This window comes from Acanthisitta chloris, unplaced genomic scaffold (genome assembly GCF_000695815.1).
Source record: "Acanthisitta chloris isolate BGI_N310 unplaced genomic scaffold, ASM69581v1 scaffold623, whole genome shotgun sequence".
Classification (NCBI taxonomy): Eukaryota; Metazoa; Chordata; class Aves; order Passeriformes; family Acanthisittidae; genus Acanthisitta; species Acanthisitta chloris.
Window position 1 is genome coordinate 19,500 of NW_008666296.1, and position 23,886 is coordinate 43,385.

The 23,886-nt window shown below is 38.1% G+C and overlaps 1 protein-coding gene across 1 annotated transcript in view; it reads right to left on the reverse strand.

The window, feature by feature from the left end:
• Window positions 1-23,886, reverse strand: part of CFTR (cystic fibrosis transmembrane conductance regulator (ATP-binding cassette sub-family C, member 7)) — a gene marked incomplete at both ends in the record, with an annotated part of 47,897 nt that overhangs the window by 19,153 nt on the left and 4,858 nt on the right. The window contains 8 exons of the mRNA XM_009072026.1: window positions 11,494-11,685; window positions 14,242-14,424; window positions 14,903-14,995; window positions 17,274-17,520; window positions 19,334-19,459; window positions 19,928-20,091; window positions 21,472-21,561; window positions 22,310-22,525. Of these exons, the coding sequence (XP_009070274.1) occupies window positions 11,494-11,685; window positions 14,242-14,424; window positions 14,903-14,995; window positions 17,274-17,520; window positions 19,334-19,459; window positions 19,928-20,091; window positions 21,472-21,561; window positions 22,310-22,525 (1,311 nt within the window). The remainder of the gene's footprint in view (window positions 1-11,493; window positions 11,686-14,241; window positions 14,425-14,902; window positions 14,996-17,273; window positions 17,521-19,333; window positions 19,460-19,927; window positions 20,092-21,471; window positions 21,562-22,309; window positions 22,526-23,886) is intronic.

Below are 23,886 nucleotides of genomic sequence, written 5' to 3' on the forward strand. Positions count from 1 at the left end.
AGGCTTGGGAACCAAGCCTGGGCTTTAAGCTTGGGCTTGGGCTTTAAGTTAATTAGAACTCACGACTATGATAAAAATTAATCTTTAGCCAGCCATAAAACAGAAAATATCATTTCATTCTCACATGAGATGGTGAAAGGAGAAAAGAACATTTTTGTGCCCTACTGGCAGAGGTGCCCAGACAAATATTTAGCTCCAAAAGTAATGATCCATGCAAACCACAGAAATTCATGGAAATGGATACAAGGAGAATGGCCTGTGTGCCCAAAGGCTGTCTGGTTTTTCTACTTTTACAGTTGCTCTAACAAAAAATAGTAATTCTGCTTTCAAGCCTTACCTGACCTGAAGGCCATATCTGCCCACATGGAAGACACAAAGGTGATCAGGAATAGTCAGCATAGGTTCACTAAAGGTAAGTCATGTTTGATCAACGTGATTGCCTTCTATGACAAAACAACTGCTTGGATGGATGAAGGGAGAGCAGTGGACATTGTCTACCTTGACTTCAGCGAGGCTTTTGATACTGTGTCCCACAGCATCCTCATCAGAAAACTTAAGAAGTGTGGGTTGGATGAGAGGACAATAAAGTGGATTGAGAACTGGCTTAGGAGCAGATCCTGGGGAATTGTGAACAGTGACACAGTCTAGTTGGAGGCCCTAGGATTCCATGCTGGGCCCAGTTTTGTTCAACTTATTCATCAGTGACTTGGACAAAAGGACAGAGTGTCTTCAGCAAGTTTGCTGATGATACAAAACTGGAAGGAGTGGCTGATACCTCAGAGGGTATACCCCCCTTTGGAGGGACCTCGACAGGTTGGAGAGATTAGCAAAGCAGAACCACCTGAAATTCAACAAGGGCAATTGCAGGGTCCTGCACCTGAGGAGGAATAACCCCAAGCACCAGTACAGGTTGGGCACACACATGCTGGAGAACAGCTCTGCGGAGAATGACCTGGGGGTCTGGGTGGACAAAAGGCTGTTGAGAGCCAGCAATGTGCCCTTGTGGCTAAGAAGGGTAATGGAACTCTGAGATGCATTAAAAAGACTATTGCCAGCAGGTCAAGGGAGGTGATCCTGCCTCTCTACGTAGCTCTGGTGAGGCCACACATGGAGTATTGTGTCCAGTTCTGGGCTCCTCAGGACAAGAGGGACATGGAGCTCCTGAAGCGGATCCAGCAGAGGATAACTAAGATGATTAAGGGACTGGAGCACCTCACTTATGAGGAAGAGCTGAGGGAGTTGGGCCTGTTCAATCTCAAGAAGAGACAATTGAGAGGTGACCTCACTAACATATTCAAGTATATGAATGGGAACTGCCAAGAGGATGGAGCCAAACTCTTTTTGGTCATGAAAACCAATAAAACAAGAGGTAATAGGCAAGAACTGCTGCACAGGAAGTTCCACCTGAATACAAGGAAGAACTTCTTTACTGTGTGAATCACTGAACACTAGAACAGATTGCCCAGAGTGGTCGTGGATTCTCCCTCACTGGAGGTATTCAAGAACCATCTGGATGCAATCCTGAGCCATGTGCTCTAGGGTGGCCCTGCCTGAGTAGGGAGGTTGGACCAGATGAGCCACTGTGGTCCTTTCCAACCTAACCAATTCTGTGACCTACGTCCTTAAGCTAATACAGTGACACCACTATCACTGTAGTGGTGGTAGTTTCAGGGGACTTTTCTCAGAAACAGGGAAAAGAAACAGGCTGGATAAGCCTCCTGTGCTTCAGGGCACCTAGGCTTCCAGCGGGTACAACCTCAAGGTAGTTTGCCATGTGCCAAGCAGGAAGCCCAGACTATCCCAGAAGCTCCCATTGCCTGTGCTCCCTGCTCAGCAGACCATACTGATACTCCTGCTGCCTGTGCACATCCTCCAGCTCCCAAGCCAGGGACCCCCCACAGCCAAGGAAGCTGACCAAGGCATCTGACAGAAAAAAATCGACTCCAGTGTTCCCATGCCTTATACAGATTTTCCTGTTAGTGTAGCTTCTGGGGGGGAAAAAAAGTGGCATGCAGTGACCCTCAGAAACTGAGCTTCTGAGAGCAGGCTTTAGGCAGTGCTCTGGAAGAGGTAGCCAGTTTTGAGGTCTCTTTCCCCAGGCAGCCAACAGCACACAGGAAATCAGCTGTCTGCATACACTCTGTAGCACCCACAGAAATCAAACAGCTTCTGAGAAAAAGACTTGAAAACACATGAAGCACCTCCAGGGCAATACTACCTGGGATTCTAAGTTGAGCTGCTCTCTGTAAGTTCATATTCCATACAAAATCAGATACAATCCAATTTTGATGACCCCTGCTATCATTTTGACAGTTAATCAGTCTCTGTTGGGCAGCCTTTTGGCATTATGGCCCTTTGAGGTTTTGCAGAATAAGTAAATAAATAAATAAATATCCTTCCAGAGAAATGTTTCCTTCTTCCTCCCCTACAAATTGCCCTGACCTCAGGAACAGAGTGAACAATGCTGTTCAGCCCTGGAACAGTGACAGATGAAGGGCCAGCCACTCAAGGGCTAGAAATTGACTGCCTGGTCTGTCAGGAAACAGGAGATTCTCCCAACTCTTTAATTTAATAATAGTATTTGCTTCCTGACTTGGAGGATTATGACCTTAAAAATCAAGATGCTCTTACGTATGGAAAATCTATTGCAGGTGATTTAAAAATTATTCTCAATGTTAACTAGTTATTTCCCTCCTGTAAAAGGAGAGCCACACAAGGGAATCCCTTGCACTCACACAACAACTCTAGCATTTGCAGAAAGAGAGATGTGAAAAAGAGTGCCAGCAAGAGTTTTAAAGGAATATTTTCTGAAGTGACAAAATCACCTTTCTATAGGTCATGAAGTATTTAGAGAGAACAGGTGAAATTCTGGCATAAAATATTTTCTGGCATTTATTTGAGACAACCTGGTCAGATCACCTCTGGTTTCATTATGCATGTGGGAGCAATGTTATCCACCTGTAACTCTGACACCTACCCAATACCTGCACCTGAACATAGGGATTTGCATGGTTAAGTATCTGGATATCTAAGCTGATTTTAGCTGTTTCCCATTTCTACCAGTACTGATGTCTGCCATGGTGCTGGTGCCCTTATTGTTTCCCGATTCTACTTCTTCCTAAAAAAACAGGTGAACTGGGCTTGGTGTCTCTTCTCCTGCAAACAGGGTAAAATCCTTGCTCTACTGAAAGTCATTCCAGGGTTTCTATTGTTTTAAATGGTGGCGGGATTTCATCAGATATATTTCTTTGCAGGTGTGTCAACATGGAATTTTAATCAGACTTTTAATGAGTTCTCCCTCTGCTCTTTTCTACTCTTCACCTCAGGGTAATATATGGCATGGAACAGACAAAGAACTGTTCAGCCTGTAATTATAAGAATAAAAAAAATGTTTAGTAATTTCTTTCAAAGGCGTAAACAGAGTAATGAAGTCCAATAGACACACAATGCTATTTGTTGGAACACGCATGACCTATTGTAAAAAAGTACATAGGGCTGGTCCAAATACATCCTTGCTGTCATTTTAGGCAGGAAGTGAAATCAAGCCAGGGACAAACCTAATGTAATGATGCTGAACAGCATCCTGAAATCTCTCTTCTGCCTTCCCTCATGAAAGACAAAAGAGTCATGAAACTGATGCAACAGAGCAGCAGTCTTGACTCTCTCCACTTCATCTTCACAAACCCTTTCCTCTATTTAAATTTTGGCTTTTTCTACAGTCACAGTTTCTTTACCACCTCTGTGCCCTTCCTTTTCTTCATTGCAATTAACATTCCCCTAGATTTATTTTCACAGGGTCCAGAAAATCCCCCCACTGACAAACTATCTCCTTCTCACCCACCAAAGTACTGCCTTTTTCATCTTCTTTTCTCCAGCTTTTGCAGAAACTGCCTCTGAATACACTTTGCCATTCTTTTTCTGTAGCACAGACTATCTGCACTAAATTAGAAGAAAAACCCTGAAGCCTTTATCATATAAAAAGCTGAATATAAGTTAAGCAGAAGCAACCCCAACCAAAGGTTTCAAGCAGGAGTTGCAACACCATTCCACTTTATTTGGTAATTTTTCTCTTCAGTTTTAAGAGGAAAATTAACTGTTACCCATTTTCTCACTAATATGATTATTCCTGTTCTTCCAAGCAATCATATTCAATTCTAATATTACAACGAGGTAGAAATGGAAGTGAAATAGTGTTCTAGATATAATTGTGATTATCCAAAATTGATAATGAATTAGATAAATTTGAAATGTCACTTTGCAGAAAGCATAACTTTCTATTTGTCCAGATTTTCAGAAAATAAATTATCTAGGCAGTAAGACAGATACGAGCTAAACTGCAACATTTGAATTTTTCAAGTTTTGAAATCAAGTCTTGTGTTTGAGACTCATGCCTACTACAGAACAATTCTGTGATTTTTTGGAAGATGAAGAATTATCAGTGATTTTTTCATATCTCAGCTTTTAGATAACCGGCTTGAACATACATGAATCCTCATTTTCCCTGGGACAGATGCCAAAAAACCAGATTTCTTTAAAGTATTTCAAGTGAGGTGTTTTGGGTTTTTTTTAAATTTAAGTAACTCTCTGCCCATGATTCCTGAAGCCAAGGCTTTTGTTAGACTTCAGCTGAACCGTTTAGGAAGGATTCATGATCCAAAACCATAAGCTTTGTTTTTGCAAGAGTTTGTGACCTTGAACAGAGTGTCAGGCTCACCCAAAACTCACACAAATGCTGGCAAAACTTGCTTTCTCTGTGGTGAAATATTCCCAGGGAACAGATTTTTAAAGCATGAAGTAGTCAGTATGCTGTGTGTGGGTAGGCTAAATGTAGGGTAAGAGAATTAAATATGATTCCAGAAGTGACACAGATGATAGAACAACATCCAAGGTAATCAGTCCAGAGCACTGTACCTAAGAAAGGGAAAGGGATGGGGAGAGTTGTCTTGACTGAAACAGGTTTTTATCTAAATGATATCAACACAGAACATTGCAGGAGGGCTCTGTTATACATATTTACTTGATCACTGATAAACTTCTGAATTCAGTGTATTTGTGAGTTTGAGTCTGTTTATTTCTCTAACTGAAATGTTCCCCCGCTATAAAGAAACTCTGCTAGCCTACTAACTTCCAGTTCACCCAGGAAACTCACTGTGTCAGCAGCTTCACAGCTGACCTGCCCATGACTTTGGGCCGCAAACAAGAATTTCAGTTTAAGAAGTCTGCCTATGCCAGTGGATCATACCAATGTGAGGTGGAAAAAGTATAAAGGTAGCCAGCATTTGGGCCCACGTGTCTGAGATGCAATGGTTGTAGTGGGAGGTTTGACATACTATGTGGAGTTTCTGCCTGAAAGAGACATTTCTCTTTTAGCTGTTTACATCAGGATGAGATAAACTTCACCTTAACATGCCAGTTGCTCTCCCCAGCTGAGAAGACAGGGTGACTTGCTCTCACGTAGTTTACACTGTAGACATATACCTGATTAGATAACCAAGCTATCCTTTTGTAGACAATTACATACTACAAAGCACTCTGTTCCAGACTTCAACCCTTTACTGTCCCTCTCTTCCGCACACTTTGTAATCTGCCCACATCCCTTGTGAAAACAAGGCTCAAAATCAGGGCACAAAGTACTTCACTCACTGACATAATAACCTCTCAACTCCTACTGATTTAGTTGTCTGCCATAAAAACCAAAAACTCCAAACCAATCAAAACCAAACCCAAAATCAGCACAGATAAAAGGGGCTGGAACAGCACAATGGGACGCAAGGATACGTGTTTATGTTTTAGGGCATCCTTGACATTGCAGTCAGTTCCTTGTCACCCAGGGATGGATGTCATCCTTCGCAAGGAGATGCTGAACACGTGGGAAGATAAACCTGGGCTTGGCATATTGACTGTCTCTTTCTACAGTTAATCTCTCTATAATCTAAATTCTTAGATGAAAATGAATCTCCTGCACTCCCTGTAAAACCAGCTCAAAACCTCACAGAATCTGGCCACAAATTTCTCTAGTACTATTATATGATTCGATTTTACATGGAAACATTTCCTCTATTTGCATGCCATGTTAAACATTACATTCACGAGCAGCTGGTGGCTCTCAAATCAGAATATGTGTTTATTTTAAGCGTGGTAATCTCTTAAAGGTAGTTTGCCATTATGTGTTTTATGGCCTCTTAAGTAACTATTGAATGATCAAATTAACTAACTAGGCGGAAAAACATCTTACATAGCAAAAAGGTAAAACTGGAAGTCATGGAAGTATTATTTCAAAACTTATGAATTACTGAACCCCTTGAAATGTGATATAATGCTTGCTTGTTTTCTAACAAATAGAACAATAATGAACCTCCTTCTCCAGTCTTGACTGGAAGAATGCCTTGTCTTAGGATGATTTTGTTAAATTTTAACAGCATTTAAACAAAAAATTCCTGTTTCAACTTTTCAAAGGTTTTACCTCTATAACTTATCAAGTGTTAAAACCAAACAAAAATCCCATACTCTGCATATAATAGGATACTATATATATATATATTTACACACACACATACTGATTTTTCAACCTAAATATCTCAACATCAAGCCACATTCCTTCCCCATTTTTAATTACACCAGTAATAAGGATTTTGCAAACCCAAGTACCTACTCCTACCAATTTCCATTTATATTCATGTTATCCCTGCCATTACACTAATACAAACTCCAATTAATACAATCCCTAGGGAGGTTACATTTATAGAATTAATTCAAATTTAGTGGCAAATTTCCATACACACAGAAACTCAAAAAGTTCACATCTCTCAGTGGCTTTTGCTATATACTTGGTCCTTAACTTCAAGTACTAGGCAAAATTTCACGTTCTCTTGCCAATCAATTTTTATCATGAATGTGATAAAAGTACTTTATAAAATGGGTAAACTACCTTGCCAAAAGTGCTGCTGAGGCAGCACCAATTCATCTTATTTTACTTTTTGAGTACCTGTAAACTTGCCTATGGGGCCTGTCTTCAGGAAAAGTGCTCAGAATCCATACCAATTACATCTCATCTTCTCTCTATCATAGCAAGCCAATGTAAGACTTTAAAGGCAATAGATTTGCAATAATACCTGCAAACTCAAGAGTAAACTCATTCAAACAATTTATTTCAAAAAAGCTTCTGAATAAAGGACAAATGGTAAGGACTATTGATCTGTGCTGGAATGGTTTGATGTAGAAGCTGAAAGCCTTCACTTTCATATTTGCTTACTGGGATCTTAATTTTAAGTGTCTTATTAAAGTCGGTACTCATCTTGCTTTTTTCCTTGCTAAAATATTTGCTTTTCTCATGGAAAAGAAAAAACAGGAAGAAGGCAGTGAAGAAGGAACAAGCAGCCCTTCTCCTATGACTTCTTGAAAACTTTTTTACTGTGATGTTTCATAGAATGCACCATGTAACTTAAATGTATTGGTATTCCCTTGAGTTCAGAATCAGACAAGAATATGGGCAATGTCTACAGAGCACTTCTATCTCACTGCAGCCATATTCAGTTTGTGCTGGGCTTTCAGAAAGACTTTTTGCCAGTAAGGCTGTTTCTACTGGATGCCAAGAACACTAAGGTAGCTCTTAATTACAGTCCCAACTCCAAAGCAGTCTTTCTTTTGTTCTTTCACCTTTTACTGCTCTTCTCTTAACCTCTGCCCATTTACAAACTCCATTAACAATTTCAACTCGTGCAATGCCCTCTTTATTCGCAAAGGAAAAATAGAATCAAGAAATGTAATTATAATCAAGTTCTGAATAATTTTACACATATAAAACAGGCTACATAACCATAAAAATGTACAAACAGAAGTTTAAGAAGTACCTTAGGCATGCTTTTACTCATGCACATAGAGAAGCAGTTGAGAAACCTTCTCATGCTTCGTCAGTATTATGTATTTATACAGTGACATCCTGAAATTATGACAAGCAGTGGTACTTAGAACCGACAAACTTCCCTCATCAAGCCTTCAACACACAACTGTCTTTCATTATGGATTCTTTCAACAACTCAGATCTCATACACTTGTACAGGTCTGCACCGTGGTGTCCCTTGCCCTTGGTATCCGCATGTGCCAGACAAGGCTGCAGAGCAGAGCTATGAGGACCAAGGACCATGAATGAAACCTCCAACACTACACTGCTGTCACATGTGTCATCAAGTAGGACTACATTCAAAGGAGCACCTTTAAAGCATGTGCTTCCCACATGAAAATAGATTCTACTGTATGACATTATTCACAGCATCTGACTGTTCATCAGTCACGCACTCATGTGAGGGGCGTCAGGTGAGACAACAGTTACGATACGCATAACAGAAAAGGATAATTGAGAAATGTGTACACACTAATTGAGTCTGTAAAGCCAGGCACAGGCTGACATCCTAATGCATTGTGCCCTACACAAGCACACTTTGTCAAACTATCTTGGCATAGTATTTTTAAGTATTTATAAGGTATGCTGATCTCCAATATATCATAATTTTCTTTTTAATCTTCATCTTCTGTTTCACAGTACAGCATCATAAACAGGTATAATGACACAACTGGAGGGCTGGTGAATTGCAGCAACAACAGTAAGAAGCTGAAGGCAGAAATCTCTTAAGCTGAGTATACAAGTCAAGGAAGTACAAATGTAGCTACCTGAACTCCCTGAACTAATTGATGACCAATTTTAGAGCTCCAAATTGCTAGAAACTTATGTGAGCTCATAAAAGAAAATCCTTTAGTTACTCATATTTTCATTGCTTTCCAGTAATGTTATTTCTGAAAATTCAAAATTAATTAGAGACTAAACCATCTTTTTAACCTTCCTATTGATGGTTTCATACACAAATAGAACAACATCAAAAATTCTTCCATTCTAGAAAAACCTACCTGTTCTTCAGGTAATGGCTAACATAACCAGATTTGCTATTCTTTAGGACTTTAAAGAATAAAAAGTCTAATACATAACCTCTGAATAAGGATCTAATTTCCTATATAGGAAAAATTCTATTCTTGGACACCTAAAAATATGGAAAGCTCTGGGAAGTATTTACTTGCACTTTCTATCTTTAATAATTACTTTGAGATAAATTTACCTTGAGTACTTAGCAACTCTAAAGAGGCTGTAAGTGATAAATTCTTAGTAAATTAACTATGTACCAATCCAAAAAGTCAGGCAGAAGAAGGTAGCATTGACTCTTCTGAAAATTCTCATGCACCCCAAATTATTTAAGTTACACTTGCTTAATATCATTTGCATATCTCCGTAGACCTAAAGCAAAGTGCAGAGCACCTTGTAAGAAGTCACCTAGCTTCAGTGGTCTGTTCTGCTGCAGACAAGAACAAGCTACTCACTGTGTCTAGAAGCACCAAACCTATGTAGATTCTATGATGTGACCCACATAGACAAACATGCAATATTTTAAGAAGACAAAGGGGAAATTACATCAAATTTGGGAAGTGGACTAGATCTTCAGTATGCTTCCACTATAGGGTGATAGTGGAGATGGCAAAGCAAAAGGAACATTTCATGCACATGTTACTTTTTGCTTTAGTAACACATCTATTTGCCTACTGGGTCAAAGAAGATGGCTTTGTATTCCAGAACTGTTTTTGAGTATGGACCTTGGAAGCAAATCTCACTTAGGCACTGTTAAGAGATTTATGTTTACTGACTTTGAGCCTATGTGCAATAAGGAAATAAAGTCTTGAGTCACCAATCCTTGGTTCCTTGAAGAGTCCACAAAAGAACTGGACTCCGCAACAGGCCTGCAGTCAGGTGGATTATATAACTACCTAGGAAAGTTGCAGAGAAGGGGGCAAAGTGAACTCCCTTAGGAAAAACCCTCTGATTTCTCCTTTCTGAAGAATGAGAACACACACACAACTCCAAAGCACAGCACTAATCCTTGTTATAATAAACCCCTCAAAGATCACACTGGGGAATAATCAGGGAATTAATATTTGCAATCCATCCTTCAATCTGCCATACTAAGTCTTGTTTGGCAACACATACATGAAAACTAATGAGACTAGAAAGCATAATAAGAGCAATGAGGTAATGCATTTGGCTTCCTTCCAGACCATTCTGCCTTCTCTTCAGGCTAGCCCAATTTATTCAGTCCAGAAGAAAATATCCTTCTAAGTATCAAACTTGATTTCAAATAATGAGCCCTGCTAGGAGGCGAAGCATATCATTCCACACAGAGTTGCACCAACACAGATCAAAGCTGGCTTGACTGAGCCTGTTTGGAGAACAAAGGATCCACAGCCTGCTGAGACACCGAGATGTCCCATGAACACTGAAACACCAAGCCATCCCCCCAGCAGAGACACCATTAACCACCTGCTGCTCTAGGAAGGGCCTGGGCTGGGAAGCCTCTCTGAGCGAGGGCAGTTCTAAACTGCTGAAGTCAGTTGCCTCTTGGAGCTTCGCATTAAATACAACTTTTAGAACCAGGGTTAAGGACTATTTTCTTCAGAAAGCCTGACACAGAAGTTGCTAATTCTCTTACCTTTAGAAGCTTTCAAAGAAGATTTCCAGCAAACCAAATCTAAAATTTTATCCCAAGCTGAAATGGCCAGAAACATATGAGCAAATATTACTTTATTGCTTAACTATACCCTGCTCTGAGATAAAATGAAGTAACCTCATCTTGTTTTTAAACAGACTGACTATTGTTTTCTTGCTTGACTGGTGCTAGAGGAAAATATGTTTCACCGTGTGGCCTAAACAAAAATCCTATTCAGCACAGTTAAATATTTATTGTTTTCATCTGCACGTTACAGGCAAAATGCCTAATCTTAAGGCTCAGCAATCAGTGTACAAAGGTAAAAAATGCTGGCTCCTTTTGTATCTTGCCATGCAAAAAAGTATCTTTTCCTACACTACCCTCCATCAACATCAAATACATAAGGATATTCTCATGTAATTGTACTTATTGTGGGCCACATGTCACATAAGGATTGATACTACAATAATTTGTAATGTGAGAATTTTCAATGTGCACACAGAAAAAAAACAACTTTAGTCAAGACTCTCCTCTAAATAATTCAAGTTTCTAGCACAGAGTTCTTATTGTCCCTGAAGCCATTTTTTTAAGTCTAAAAGTTAATTTCCAAGATTGTAAGGAATGGGGAAGAAATGTGACCAAAAAATTGCAGGAACAACACTTTTAATGTAATTTCTTTAATATCAATATGTTTACTCAGGTTTTTAACTAGCAAGAAAGGCTGAGAAGGCAGACACTTCATAATATCTGCTTACCTAGCTCCTGTTGTGTAAACTACCAGAACTGTCAATACCAGTGTATCTCTCATGGAGCCAGCAACAGGCTGACTTGCAATTCCACAAAATTGCAATGCCAGGTTGAGTTCCTTAAAACTCAGAAATGTCTCACTTAGAGCACCACTCCCTGACTTTTTCTTTGGGGTTTTTCACTTGGGTTGTGTCACAGGTCTTAAAAATCCTAGATGACTAACCTCTTCAAGTTGGCAGGCTCTGATGACGCTCTTGTACCGGTATTCATCATAGGATATACCAAAAATTATGTTTTCTTTTATTGTTCCAGGCATGATCCAGGAGACTTGAGGTGAAAAGGATATCCTTCCGCTGTGTTTAATTTTACCCTGTGAAGGCTCCAATTCTCCCATTATCAACATCAGAAGAGAAGTCTGAAAAACCATTAACACTTGATTAATATATCAGAGATCTGTACAACAATAAGAAATGTTGAACAAAGTCAGAGACACTCTGCTAAGTCACTTACATGGTAAATCTGCCTTGTCAAGAGTCTCCCTGTAAGTACAAGTGCAAGTTGCAATCAGTGGAGATTTTCATGACATGTGTAGTTCTGAAAGGCCTCATTAATGTGAGAGAAACTTAATTCAATGAGTGATAAAAATTGTGTAAGATATCTTGTAAAAAACATATGCTGCTTCAAAAGTATGTATTTTTAATTAAACCTACATTTTTACCTTGTGAAATTGCTGAATCTGTGAGACAAACAGTTGTAAGGTATTAGTATTCATAGAGAATTTTATTTGATTTTTAGCAATATCAGTGACTATTATGTTTGTTCTTTGTACAACATAATTCATGTTTACATTTTGCTAGTGTTCATAAGTATTTTATCTGTATTGCCTTGAAAATGTAATTTCTTTGTGTAAGTGTATACAATTGCTCAGCGTGATCTGAATTTTCCCCTGTAACTGTTAACTCATTTACGTGAATGCATGACCTAAGTATATTTACTATTTCCCTTCATAAAAGAATTGATTGCAATTTCAGTACTGACATGTTATAATTTCAAAGTTAATCAGTAGCTTGTAGTAACCTTGTCACACACCACTAGCTACTAGATCAAAGAATGGAATTGAGAAATACACGGAAAAATATGTTACAGAACCATTGCAGTGGTGTTCTTATCACCAATAAACAGTCAACAAAGCGGGGACGTAACAGCCAAAGACCTAAAAAATCTAAGTCACAGTTTCATGCTGTCAAGCCCAGAGACTCTTTGACAAGTTATACAATATATAAGGGGAGTGTCATGAGATTCTTTCCATTATACCAATATCAGACTTTTCCAAAATGCTGAGTAAGAGGTTTCCAGCCTTGCAAAGGATATCTGCTAGCTATGCTCTGTACACTGGATGTTAAACTACTGTACCTTGTGCCATTTAACACAAATCAAAAAAAGCCAAAACCCAACAAACAAAACCAAGCCAAACCCTATCTAATACTGATGCAGTATTAAAAAGCTGATGTCAGGCTTCATACCTGTCATAGGTAAAATAGTTGTGCAGTCTGTTTCACAGGCCTGACAATTCATAGAATATACAGTAACAGCTGCAACCAGCATGAAGGAAATATTAAATTAAAAAGGTATAAGGGAAGCAGAATCTTTTATTTTGGAGGGGAGTGAACATTATTTGTTGTAAAGTTTTCAGATAAAATTATAAGCCTTGTAAAATGCAAATTTGCTGTATGTACATACTCACATAAACTGCTTGGTATAATCAGAATTTTCCTCAATTTCCTATGTAGCTGAATAAAGAAGATACACATATGTCCCTCAGCACTTTCTAGTTGACATTTCTGTATTACAATTATCAGCTTTAGCAATAGCCATAGGAAAATTATTCTGCTAATTCAGAAGTATCACAGCAAAATGCAACTTAACACATCAGCTTGAGGACAATCTCATCTTCTAAGTCCCTCGCTCTTTCCTATGGGTATCATTTCTGAAAACCAATATATAAGCCTTGCTGATGGGTCCTTTGCCATTGACTCAACAGACCAAAGATCTTACCTCATGCAAGTAAAAGAAATCAGAATATTTTCACCTATAATTTGTTAAAAGCAGGAGAAGTTACCAAACCCATAATGAATATTTGTTTTCACTTTCCCTTCTCCTCAAAACACCCACTGAAGATGAAAGACTCATCTAATTACTTGGTGTTCAAAGTGACTAAGAGTATCACAGTTCAACTCATTTTATATTAATGAGGGTAACTGGATTTGTTATCTGCAGACTAAATGCATCAGTAACATTTTGGGGTAGTAAAATGATGATTAATCTAAACAACAACTTTTCTCAGAAAACCACCAGTTTCAGCAGCACCTCCCCAGGCTTTCATATGGGTCTCAGGAAGCCAATCTGAGTGGGGCACTGTAGGAAGTAAGTGATCAGGTATACCACATGTCCATGGTGCACATACCTGGCTAATCTGTGCCGCGTTTATCAGGTTACTGACTATCTTGTGTTCAAAATTTTCCTTAAATTGTCAGCAAGGAGGGAAAACTAATTGCTTTTGAGCACCATGAGAAATCTGACTATCTATGTGATGCTCTCCAGTTTGTTTTAAAGGCTGGAATATTCTTACCATGAGCCTTAACTTTAGGTTTGAGTCCTCATTACTCCTATAGAATTTCTTTTACTTCCAATGAAAAAACAGTTTTGCCATTTAAATTGCTATTTTCTTATAATTCTTTATCCCTGTATTACAAAAGTATCCAGCAAATTCTCTCATATTGGCCACAGAGTATGGCTTTGGATAACTACTGGCCATTTTACTGAAACATGCAGTTTATCCATCATTTTTCCTGCAGCACACATTTCTAGAGTGAGCACAGGACAGTAAGAATACTGTAATAATACAGCTAACAACACATATAACAGCACAATATTATTAGGACTTTTATTGAAACAGCAGAAATAGAAATACCTTGCCTGCTCCAGTAGATCCAGAGACAGCTAACAACTGTCCCTTCTCAATCTTGAAATTTATATCCTGAAGAACAGGAGAGGCATGAAGTGGAAAATTACTGAAGAAGAGATTGTTGTCAGTGCTGGGAGCTTTGCTGTTGTTGTTTTCCTGGTTTGCTTTTACAAACAGCTCTCCAATTCCCTACAACATAAACAGATGTGTATTTGATGCACATAAAAAATAAATAAAACATGCCTATGCCGTTGTGTATACCATACATAGATTTATGAAAACATATGAACTAACTTTCCTCATGTTATTTTGCCTGTCAATAAAATATTTATTATATTCTTAAAATTGTTTTAAATGCATGTATTGTACCTGCACCTAAATTTGTGGACACAAAGAAAATTTACTTATTATAGAACTGCTTTCCAAAGTTCATACATACCACAGCCCGATTCTGTGTTCAGGCTGGCTTAAATCAGTAAAAACTACTTATTACAGCCTTTAACACTTATTAAAAGGTCTCTTCCAAAGTTCTCAGCTGTGGATAATTTGATATACATTAATTACTTGCAATGTATTCCTTGCCTGCTGAGAGCTGAAGCTAGTTAAAATGAAGTGTAGTAAAAAAAGAAACACAGTGTTTTAATATGGTTTGGGTAAAAGTACTAACCTCATCCCAAAATGCTGTTACTTTCTCCAGCTCAACCCCAGTGGTTGTTAGATTATACTCCAGAGCTTTATATTCTTTTTTCAGCAAGAAATCCTAGAAACATCATGAAAGCAGATGAGAGGAAATGGTGAAGGACAAGGTTGTATTACATAAAGCAGTACATACTTGTCTACACTGAGCATTAACTAATAATTCTGATGGTTCTATTGCATTGTAGTGTTTTAGAGAGAGGCTATATCTATAACTTCGACAGCATCTTTTGGATGCAGAAGAAAATGATTTTGAAACTACCAATTCTTTCATTGCTAGTGAAAACATAGTCATAAAGGTATTTAGTTCTGATTTAGAAAGAGTACCAAAACTTGGCATTTCCTTTGCTTTCAGGACTTGTATGAGGCAGTATCACCTCTCTGACCTTAATCCTTTTCAAATAAAGCCTTGGCTTTGGCGTAAGATGTGGAAGGCTGCACCCTGGTAAACAGTGAAACAAAGCAGCTACATGCTGCTATCTCCCTATTCCAAAACTGCAAGAGTTTAAGAGTTGGAATGATCTCTAGATCAACAAAAATAAAAGGCAGATAATGATCCTGGCAAGTGCAGCACTGAAGTAGTGTAATTTCAAATGACACAAGTCAGCAACTCAATGCTTGTGTTACCTTCTGGGATAGCATTAGGAAAAAAGTGTAAGCCTGTGCTATGTAGGAAAGACAACCGCTCTGTTCCATTATTTTGTTAAGGTTATGCAGTACCATCTCCTTTAAATTGTCTTTTTTTAATTTTGTTAACACAAATAGTTCTACATGGGCAATACAATGGACAAACTAAGCAGAATTGTGGGAAAATCAGTTCTTGACAGTAAACTTGCAAATTTTCCAAGTAAACAGGCAGAAGGGAATAAACAGATGATTGAAAGTGCAGGAACTGAAAAACTGAAAGGCAAAACACACATGGTTTTTGCAAGAAAAATAGAAAATTATATCTAGGCTTTCATAACAAAGGTGGTGGGGTCATCCAGTGGAGTTGCTGGAGTAGTGATAGTCAAAGAAAGCACACTGATCCTGAAATACTTCATGGTCTAGAAAACATGGCTCAGAGAAAACACAATAACCCAGGGTAACTCCGTCCCAATGATCTCTCTAAACTGACGAGGAAATTAAATCAGAGAAATGTATGAGTGGTTTATTATTTCTCTACTTCTGATGACTAGTAAAGGGCTTTGGTGTTCTGGGATTCTGCCTAGTCTGTCTATGGGTTCTATACGGAACTTGCCACAAAGAGAGAACTATTCATGGATTCTGGAGCACCCATTTGCCAATATCCCCAAAGCTTTTGGGGAAGTGAGGCCAATGGTATGACAACTGGCCTTGCCAGTTCTGTGACAGGGCATTGAATGCACTCTTCTAGGAAACAGGAGAGACAAGATACCTCCTCTAATGCCTAGGGGTTCTAAGAGCACACAGATTGCCTAAATTGGGACCCAACAAGGCAGCCTTCTGAACTTCAAATGGAAAGGCTTATGGCTAGATTTCTTCAATTTTCCACCCAGCTGAAAATCATAAAAATCCCATACCCACTTCTTCTACACTAAGGTTCAGGTATCTGATTAAGACTTTTATGTTCTGTATTAGGTATTTATATGACACTAAAAAAAATAAAATCTATGTTTAAAAAAAATAAATCTATAAATACATACTTTTTAAAAGCCTAAGATTTCACCCCCAAAATAAAAGTAAGAATTCTTTTCCTGAAGAGTGATTTCAAAACAGCAGATAAAACAGAGTTAATGAGAATTCACCCTGCTTTGGCTCTCCAGATAAGCCTCTCATGCTGGTATATGAGCAATTGATCTCAGTAGGTAAGGTGGGTAATAATTATTTGTCTGGTACCTTAATTATGTTTACTACTCATGATGAATGAGATGCACATTTGCATAAGATACACAATCTCCTGCTGTTTTTGCCACTAACAGCTAGAAAAACAGATCTGTGACTGCAGCTCCTATGAGCTGTGCTATAGAAAACATGTACTAATTTTTAACTTCCTTTTCTGAAGGAAAAACATCTCTTAAGCACCACAACTCATGACATATTTTTATTAAGTTCCTTTTTCTGCAATTAGAATAACTAACTAAATGTCACTGTTTCAAAAAGAAGCAGCAAGCAGGTAGCATGAGACTCCTGTGGTTATGCTGCCTGGGGAACCACCTAACATCATCAAGATTTATGACATTTCATGGTGTTTAGTCAAAGCAACACACAGTATAATCAGAAAGACTGCATAAATGCTGTGTGCTTTTGTTGATCAACTGACAAGATAACATGGCAAAGAATTAACTTACGTACTTGGGAAGATTTTAGTCCATGTTCCCTACCTGTATTTTGTTTATTGCTCCAATAGAGTCATACCAGGTCTGCACAGAGCTGGGAAACTGCCTAGTCACTGTCATTCGAAGAACAATGCAGAAGGAAATGGTGGTAAATATTTTTCGGAGAATAATTCCTTTAATCAGAGCATATGGAAGCACAGCTAAAAACACCACAAAAAAGCCTGAAAAGAAGAAGGCTGAGCTGTTGAAATATCTCACATAAGCAGCTTTTCGGGTAAGCTTCAGTTCAGCTCTGTTGAAAAAAACCAAACACAAATAATTAGCATAGGATTTCACAGTTTACATCTTCCAAATATTTTGGATGGAACTGTTGATATAACAACTTAGAGGCTTGTTCATCCTTATTTTCTAGCATTGAAGCTAATAAGTTAAGATTTCAAACTATTTTGGGGGCTAAAAAGTAACTAGAACCAAATTTTGGCATCTAGTTCCAACTCCCCTGCCATGGGCAGGGACACCTTCCACTACACCAGGTTGTTTTAAAGCCCCATACAACCTGACCTGGAACACTTCCAGGTTCTCTGGGCAATCTGTGTCAGTGTCTCACCACCTTTACAGTAAAACATTTCTTCCTAATATCTAATCTAAATCTATCCTCCTTCAGTTTAAAGCCATTACTCCTTCTCCTATCACTAAATACCCTCGTAAAATGTCCCTCCCTGGATTTCTTGTAGGTCCCCTTCAGGTACTGAAAGGCTGCAATAAGGTCTCCAAGGAGCCTTCTATTCTCCAGGCTGAATAATCCCAGTTCTCTCCACCTTTCTTCACAGGAGAGGAACTCCTTGTAATATTGCTAGCATTCTTGTCTTTTAAAAATCCATGCATAATGCAACAAAAATTAATTCCAGCATTACAAAATTCACTATAAATTATTATAGAAAATACAGATTATAAACTAACATTGCTTTTTCCAGGTTTCTGTGATCATTTTGGGGACTATAATTTATTTAATTAATTTATACAGGACTTGCTCATGTGATGTGGTCTCAAATTACCTAAAAGCAATGCATGTGACTTGTGACACCAGGGAAATCCTAAACTACTTCCATCCTCGAGCTAGCACTCACAGCCTGGATTTAGAATGAGTTCTGTCTGATTGTTTATGGTAAATCATTACAAATTTTAAGACCTTCCTTATTATAAAGAACACTTCACTTTCCCTGGATTGTCCTTCAGAAAACAGCTGAAAAAGATGTTTGCAGAACAATATCATTTTATGTCTTTCATTTACATGATAATATGACACTTACATTTCTTTTATTTTCCCAACCACACACCTGGCACAGAATTTTAATTCTCCATATAGGACTAAACAAACACACAGGAGAGCTTTAATGCAGCGTCACCCATCAATCAATATGTCACTTCTCCTCCCTTTCCCCAGGACACCCTGTAGGTAACAGAGACTTCCTTCTCACAGCTCTCAGCTAACTAGGTTAGCACTTTTACCTCCTTTCTGCTACAGGTCTGATAGTTCCAGTTCAGCCTTTATATTAATTGAGGAGATAAGCACTGTACAAGGCTATCTACAGACAATAAATGTTAATATGAATGTGCAGGATGAATACATGAAGCCATGCTACTTTAACCCTTTCACAGATTGCATGCAAATTTTATAACCAGCTTTATTACATTTCGCAGAAAATGGCTGCACAGGATTCATATCATTTCCCTCACCACAGAATAGGAATGTCTGTAAAGTCTTGAGTAACCATCACAAAAGGGCTCTTTATTGTAAGATGAGGATAGGCTTAGCCAGAAACAAATACAGATCCCACAATTGTTTTACCTGCGCAAACTAACCACTGAAATACCATTACAACAAATGAGGAAGCAAATAAAAAAATCTCACCTCCGTAGGAACTGGATGAATTGGGGGAAAAAACCCAAGCTGCAGTGTGAGAATGCTTGGTTAGTTTAAGGAGGATTAATAGCTGTTGCTTTACTTCCTAACTAACAAGACCACAGATGATGTTCATAGCCACCTAGTTTGTTTTATTTTTTCTGAGCATATAAAAATTTGACTAACAAATGAGAACACTTACTCACGGATGCTTTCAATCATTTTTTCCATTGCATCTTCCCAACAATAGGCTTTAACCGACTGTATATTTTCAATTATTTCTGAGGTGATGACAAGTCTCTCATTGATCTTTCCTGCTCTCTTATTCCTACAAAGTAAAAAAGGCAGTAGGGTAACCTTCATCTTTTTCATTCTGTATAGTTAGTTTGTGTACCATTATATCTTGTGGAAACACCTCCCCTATAAGCCTTCACTGAAAATGTTTACTTTAACAGAAGTATTGTGAAGAATGTAAAAGGAATTATTAGAAATCTAGTAATTGTTTTACTAAGGAGAAAATACAAACTCTATAAAGAATAGATCAAGTCACAAACAAGGAATTTTAATTCTACAAAGCATTATCACTATTTACTGCGTGTTAGACTTCTCATTTTGTTAAGTTTAGACACCTACTGCTAAATAAATAATCCATGACTCTCTGAACACAGCAAACGCTCTTTGGATTCTTCTTACGTAACAATGTCATAACCAGAGACCCATAATCAAGTGGTATAAACTTCTTAAACCAGTGTGTTTCAGGAAAATAAATTGAAATATTTGAAAATAATCTTGTCACCTGTATTTCATCATCATTTGTCCCAGCCAGGCTTGGAATAAGGCCACGACTATTAGAAAAGCAAGTCCAGAAAAGGCAGAAGCTTCTAACATATCCCACAGCAGTCCCATCAGCAGCGTCACTTGTAATGGTGCAATCCATACAAAATGAGCCAGAGCAAGACCCTACGGAAGGCCAAAGCAGAAAATAATAGCAATACAAGTTACAGATGTGCTCTGAAAACTACATGAATGAAAGGAAGTCATTAAACTGACACTTTAAGAAAATGTCATGAAGAATGGTACAAATATTTCCAGCAGTAAAACAAGTTTATAAAGGAATATTTGTGATCCTGAGCACATAGCATTCTGGGTGTTAATCATGATGACAGTGCAGCAATACATATACATTCCACACCTAAACTTTGATTTTTCTAAGGCAAAGTTCATTCTGCAATTGTCTCTCAAACGTGCATGAGGAAAAATTACAGCTTTGTAAAAGCAAAGTGAATTTAGCATCAATGCTGTGTTTTTCAAACACCACAAGATGAGAAAGATACATACAAGAATCTTCTGAGCGTGTTAATCTGATACAGAAGGCAAATATCACTTTGGTGAAGAGATATCTGCTGTGTGAGCACAACTAATTCAAAACAGATTGCTGACTACTTCAGTTATTTTCCATCACATTCTAGAAATTTTGGACTGAATCCTGTTCCCAGGCTGCACAGAGGTTTGTGGTACTCCAGCAATGATAGATCACTTGTCTTAACTTGTTCAGCACTAGCTGACATTGCTCTAGATAATAATATATAGTAATATAGTGCTTGAAGTAAATACACCCTACAGCTCCAGCCATGTGCCTACAGTTCTTTTGATCTTGCATCTTTCATGGGAAGCAAATCTTATACTACCAATGGGCCAATTAAACACACATGATGAATAGAAGTTCATAGATTTTCCAGTTCCTAAAGGCATTAGCAGGGATTTACCTCTACGTCTTAAACAAAATAGAAGTTTTACAGGAGACTCTGTAAGTATTTTCTAAGACAGACATGTTGAGAATGACTCCTAATGCAGTCTTAGATCAACACTTAATCACTTTTAGAAGAGCAGGCAATAGTAGCCACAGGATGCTGAACCTCATCACTTATTCCATGGCAGAAACAGACTGGATCACCTTAGCAGAAAGGCACAGTGGTCAGGAAATAGGATGGAAGGACTGAACCAGCAAGTTCTGACCTCTGTAAAACCAGCTGCATAACCCAGAGGTTTCCTAGCAGGTTCTCACTGGGCTGAAGAACGAGCTTGATTTTATAATATACTTGGTTTGTAGGTTTCCTCTACTAATCAGATATTAGAATGTCATAAGTATTAGAATGAGCATTTCTATGACCACATGCCAACACATTTTCTTAAAGTAGGGATTTATTTTATATCTATAATGAAAACTCAGTGTAGTTCAACATTTGTGCTCCTTCTTTACTTATATTTGTCACAAACAGCTTGAAGTATTGCATTTGTGTTTGATGGATCACCAAGTGAATTAAACAACAGATGACACACCTCATCAAATTTGTTCAGATTGTTGGAAAGAAGACTGACCAATTGTCCAGTACTTATTTTATCTAGAACTCTGCTTGACAGTTTTAAGGTCTGTAAAAGAAAACAAAAGCACAGAAAAATGGTCATGTAACTCGTTCCCATAAACCAGAATAAATACAGATTAAAATGATAAGCAGTGGTACAGTAGTATAAATAACAATTCATTTATCTGTTTACACTATAAAGAAAGTCTCATTAAACTTGTAACTTGTATTTAATACAGCCATTAAATTGATTTACAAATATTGATTTACTCAGTCCTTGTTTTCTGTTGAACATTTTATGTATATAGACATAAATACAAATGCAAGTTTTAACGAAGCATGCATGCTGTGTGTTGCTGTGCATCCTCAAAAATCTCCTACAGTGCTCCTCTTGAAAAATATTTTTGAAAGACGCTTTCACAGTGAGCTTTATACTAGAATAACTAACAAGTCAGTTTAAATTAGCTGCTTTTGGTATTGGTAAAACCGAGTACCTTTTAAAATCTATGTATTTGTGAACATGGGATGCAGCAGAAATCTGTTGACTCTTCATGTTATAGAGATCCCACACAGTATCATTCAAACTCAATCCCTTCAGTGTTACATTTGTTGTTTAAATCTTCACCTCTAATTCTCTTTTGAGAATATTCTTTGGCAACCAGCATGTTATTTTTCCTTTGCAACACACATGTATAACAGGAGCACAGTGGCAGAACAATTAAGGCATTCCACCACATATCCAGCAAGTCTGAACTCACACAGAGGCTGACTTCAGTCAAACCAGCTATAGTCAAGTATTTAATTCTTTGACTTACCTTCTTATAAATCAAGCTAAACATAGCTATCCTCATTTGCATTCCAATATGATGAAGACCAAATATAGCAGGGTGTATAAGTAGTGTTCTCACGAAGAAGAGAAGGCACAAGCCAATGCCCAGGTAATAGGCTATGGATCTTTCATCGGTGTTGTCCGGATCATAGGAAGCTATTATCCTTCCCAGCAGAAGGGGTTGCACAGATTTGGTGACTTCCTGCAGACAGAAATGAGAAAAATAATTCTGGTCAGCAGTTTGTTCATTTTTTAAAAATGGCTAATCGTTTGATTTCATATCATACCAAATGAGATTTACAACTTTTTATCTTAAATGAGGAAGTCAGGCATGTTTGCTGTGCAAACCACAGAAAATTGCAGTAATTGCACAGAAGAGACAACTCACTGCTGTCTAAATCTGTGATGCTCCTGCAACTCCCCCAAAGCAAATTTAGTTTGCAAATTTCGTTTGATCATTTTCTACAAAAGTGACAGCTGAGATTAGCTTCCACATTTACTTTACAGAGTGGCAATGGATTAGCCATATCATATCACTCTTTATCAGGCTGGCTCTCTGTTTTGGCCTCTAGGGAACAGTTTTCACTGCACTTTACTGGACTTATAGGACACAGGAAGATTCAGACCTCCTGTAATGAACACCGCCAGAACAACAAAGTGAGGATATAGCTAAAACAAAAAAAGTAAATGGAAATAGAACCAGAATAAAAGTATAAATGATTGGATCATCCTACTTAACAGTTCTAGACATTGTATCCAAGTTAGTAACAAAAGCAGGATGAAAGTGTGTAAACAGTAGTGGAGGCAAGTTTAATAGAAGTCCCAGAGAGAAACCAGTCCCTCCTGCATTGGAAGCTCCAGCATTTTCCATCCCACGATAAGCAGCGTGCTAGAGAACCAGAGCAGGAGAGGAAAAAGAGGTAATATCAAACCACTAAACTGCAAGGTATCCAAATGACTTGCTATAGCCCTGACTGTACCTTAGGCTGCCATTATATTTGCTCTCAGTCTCCTTTTCTATTGTAACTAAACCCTACGAGTGTTACCTCACCTTTGCCTTCCAGTTCCCTTCCTGCTCCATCATTGTCATACTTTCACTCCTATAACCTTTTCCATTTCTGCCCCTTTCCCCCTCTTTTCTTCCCAAGTCTCTCCTCAAGAACTGCAAATATCATCTGTGTGCTGTGGTTTAACACTTTGCTTCATCTTCTGCATGAGCTTCTGAAGGATATGAAGTCTGTATGTGCTCCTTCGTTTCATCGTTATGTTCAGTTAAAAATACTGACAGAAATTTTTATACCTGTCTTCTTATTCTTCTTTCTGTTGTGGCAGAAAGCATCTGATTCTTCCACAGTAACAAGATACTATTGAATTCTTTTTCATATACATGTGTTAAATTCTGCCAAAAAGTCTTTAGTACTGCCTTCCAGCTGAAAACCACAGACCACCATACAGAGACTCAGAGAGAAGTGAACTAGTGAAGTTCAGCAATGTTCTACAGTGATTAAACACATTGGGGAAAATTCCCTTTAATTTTTTTCCTTTTCCTTTGGGCTCCTTTTG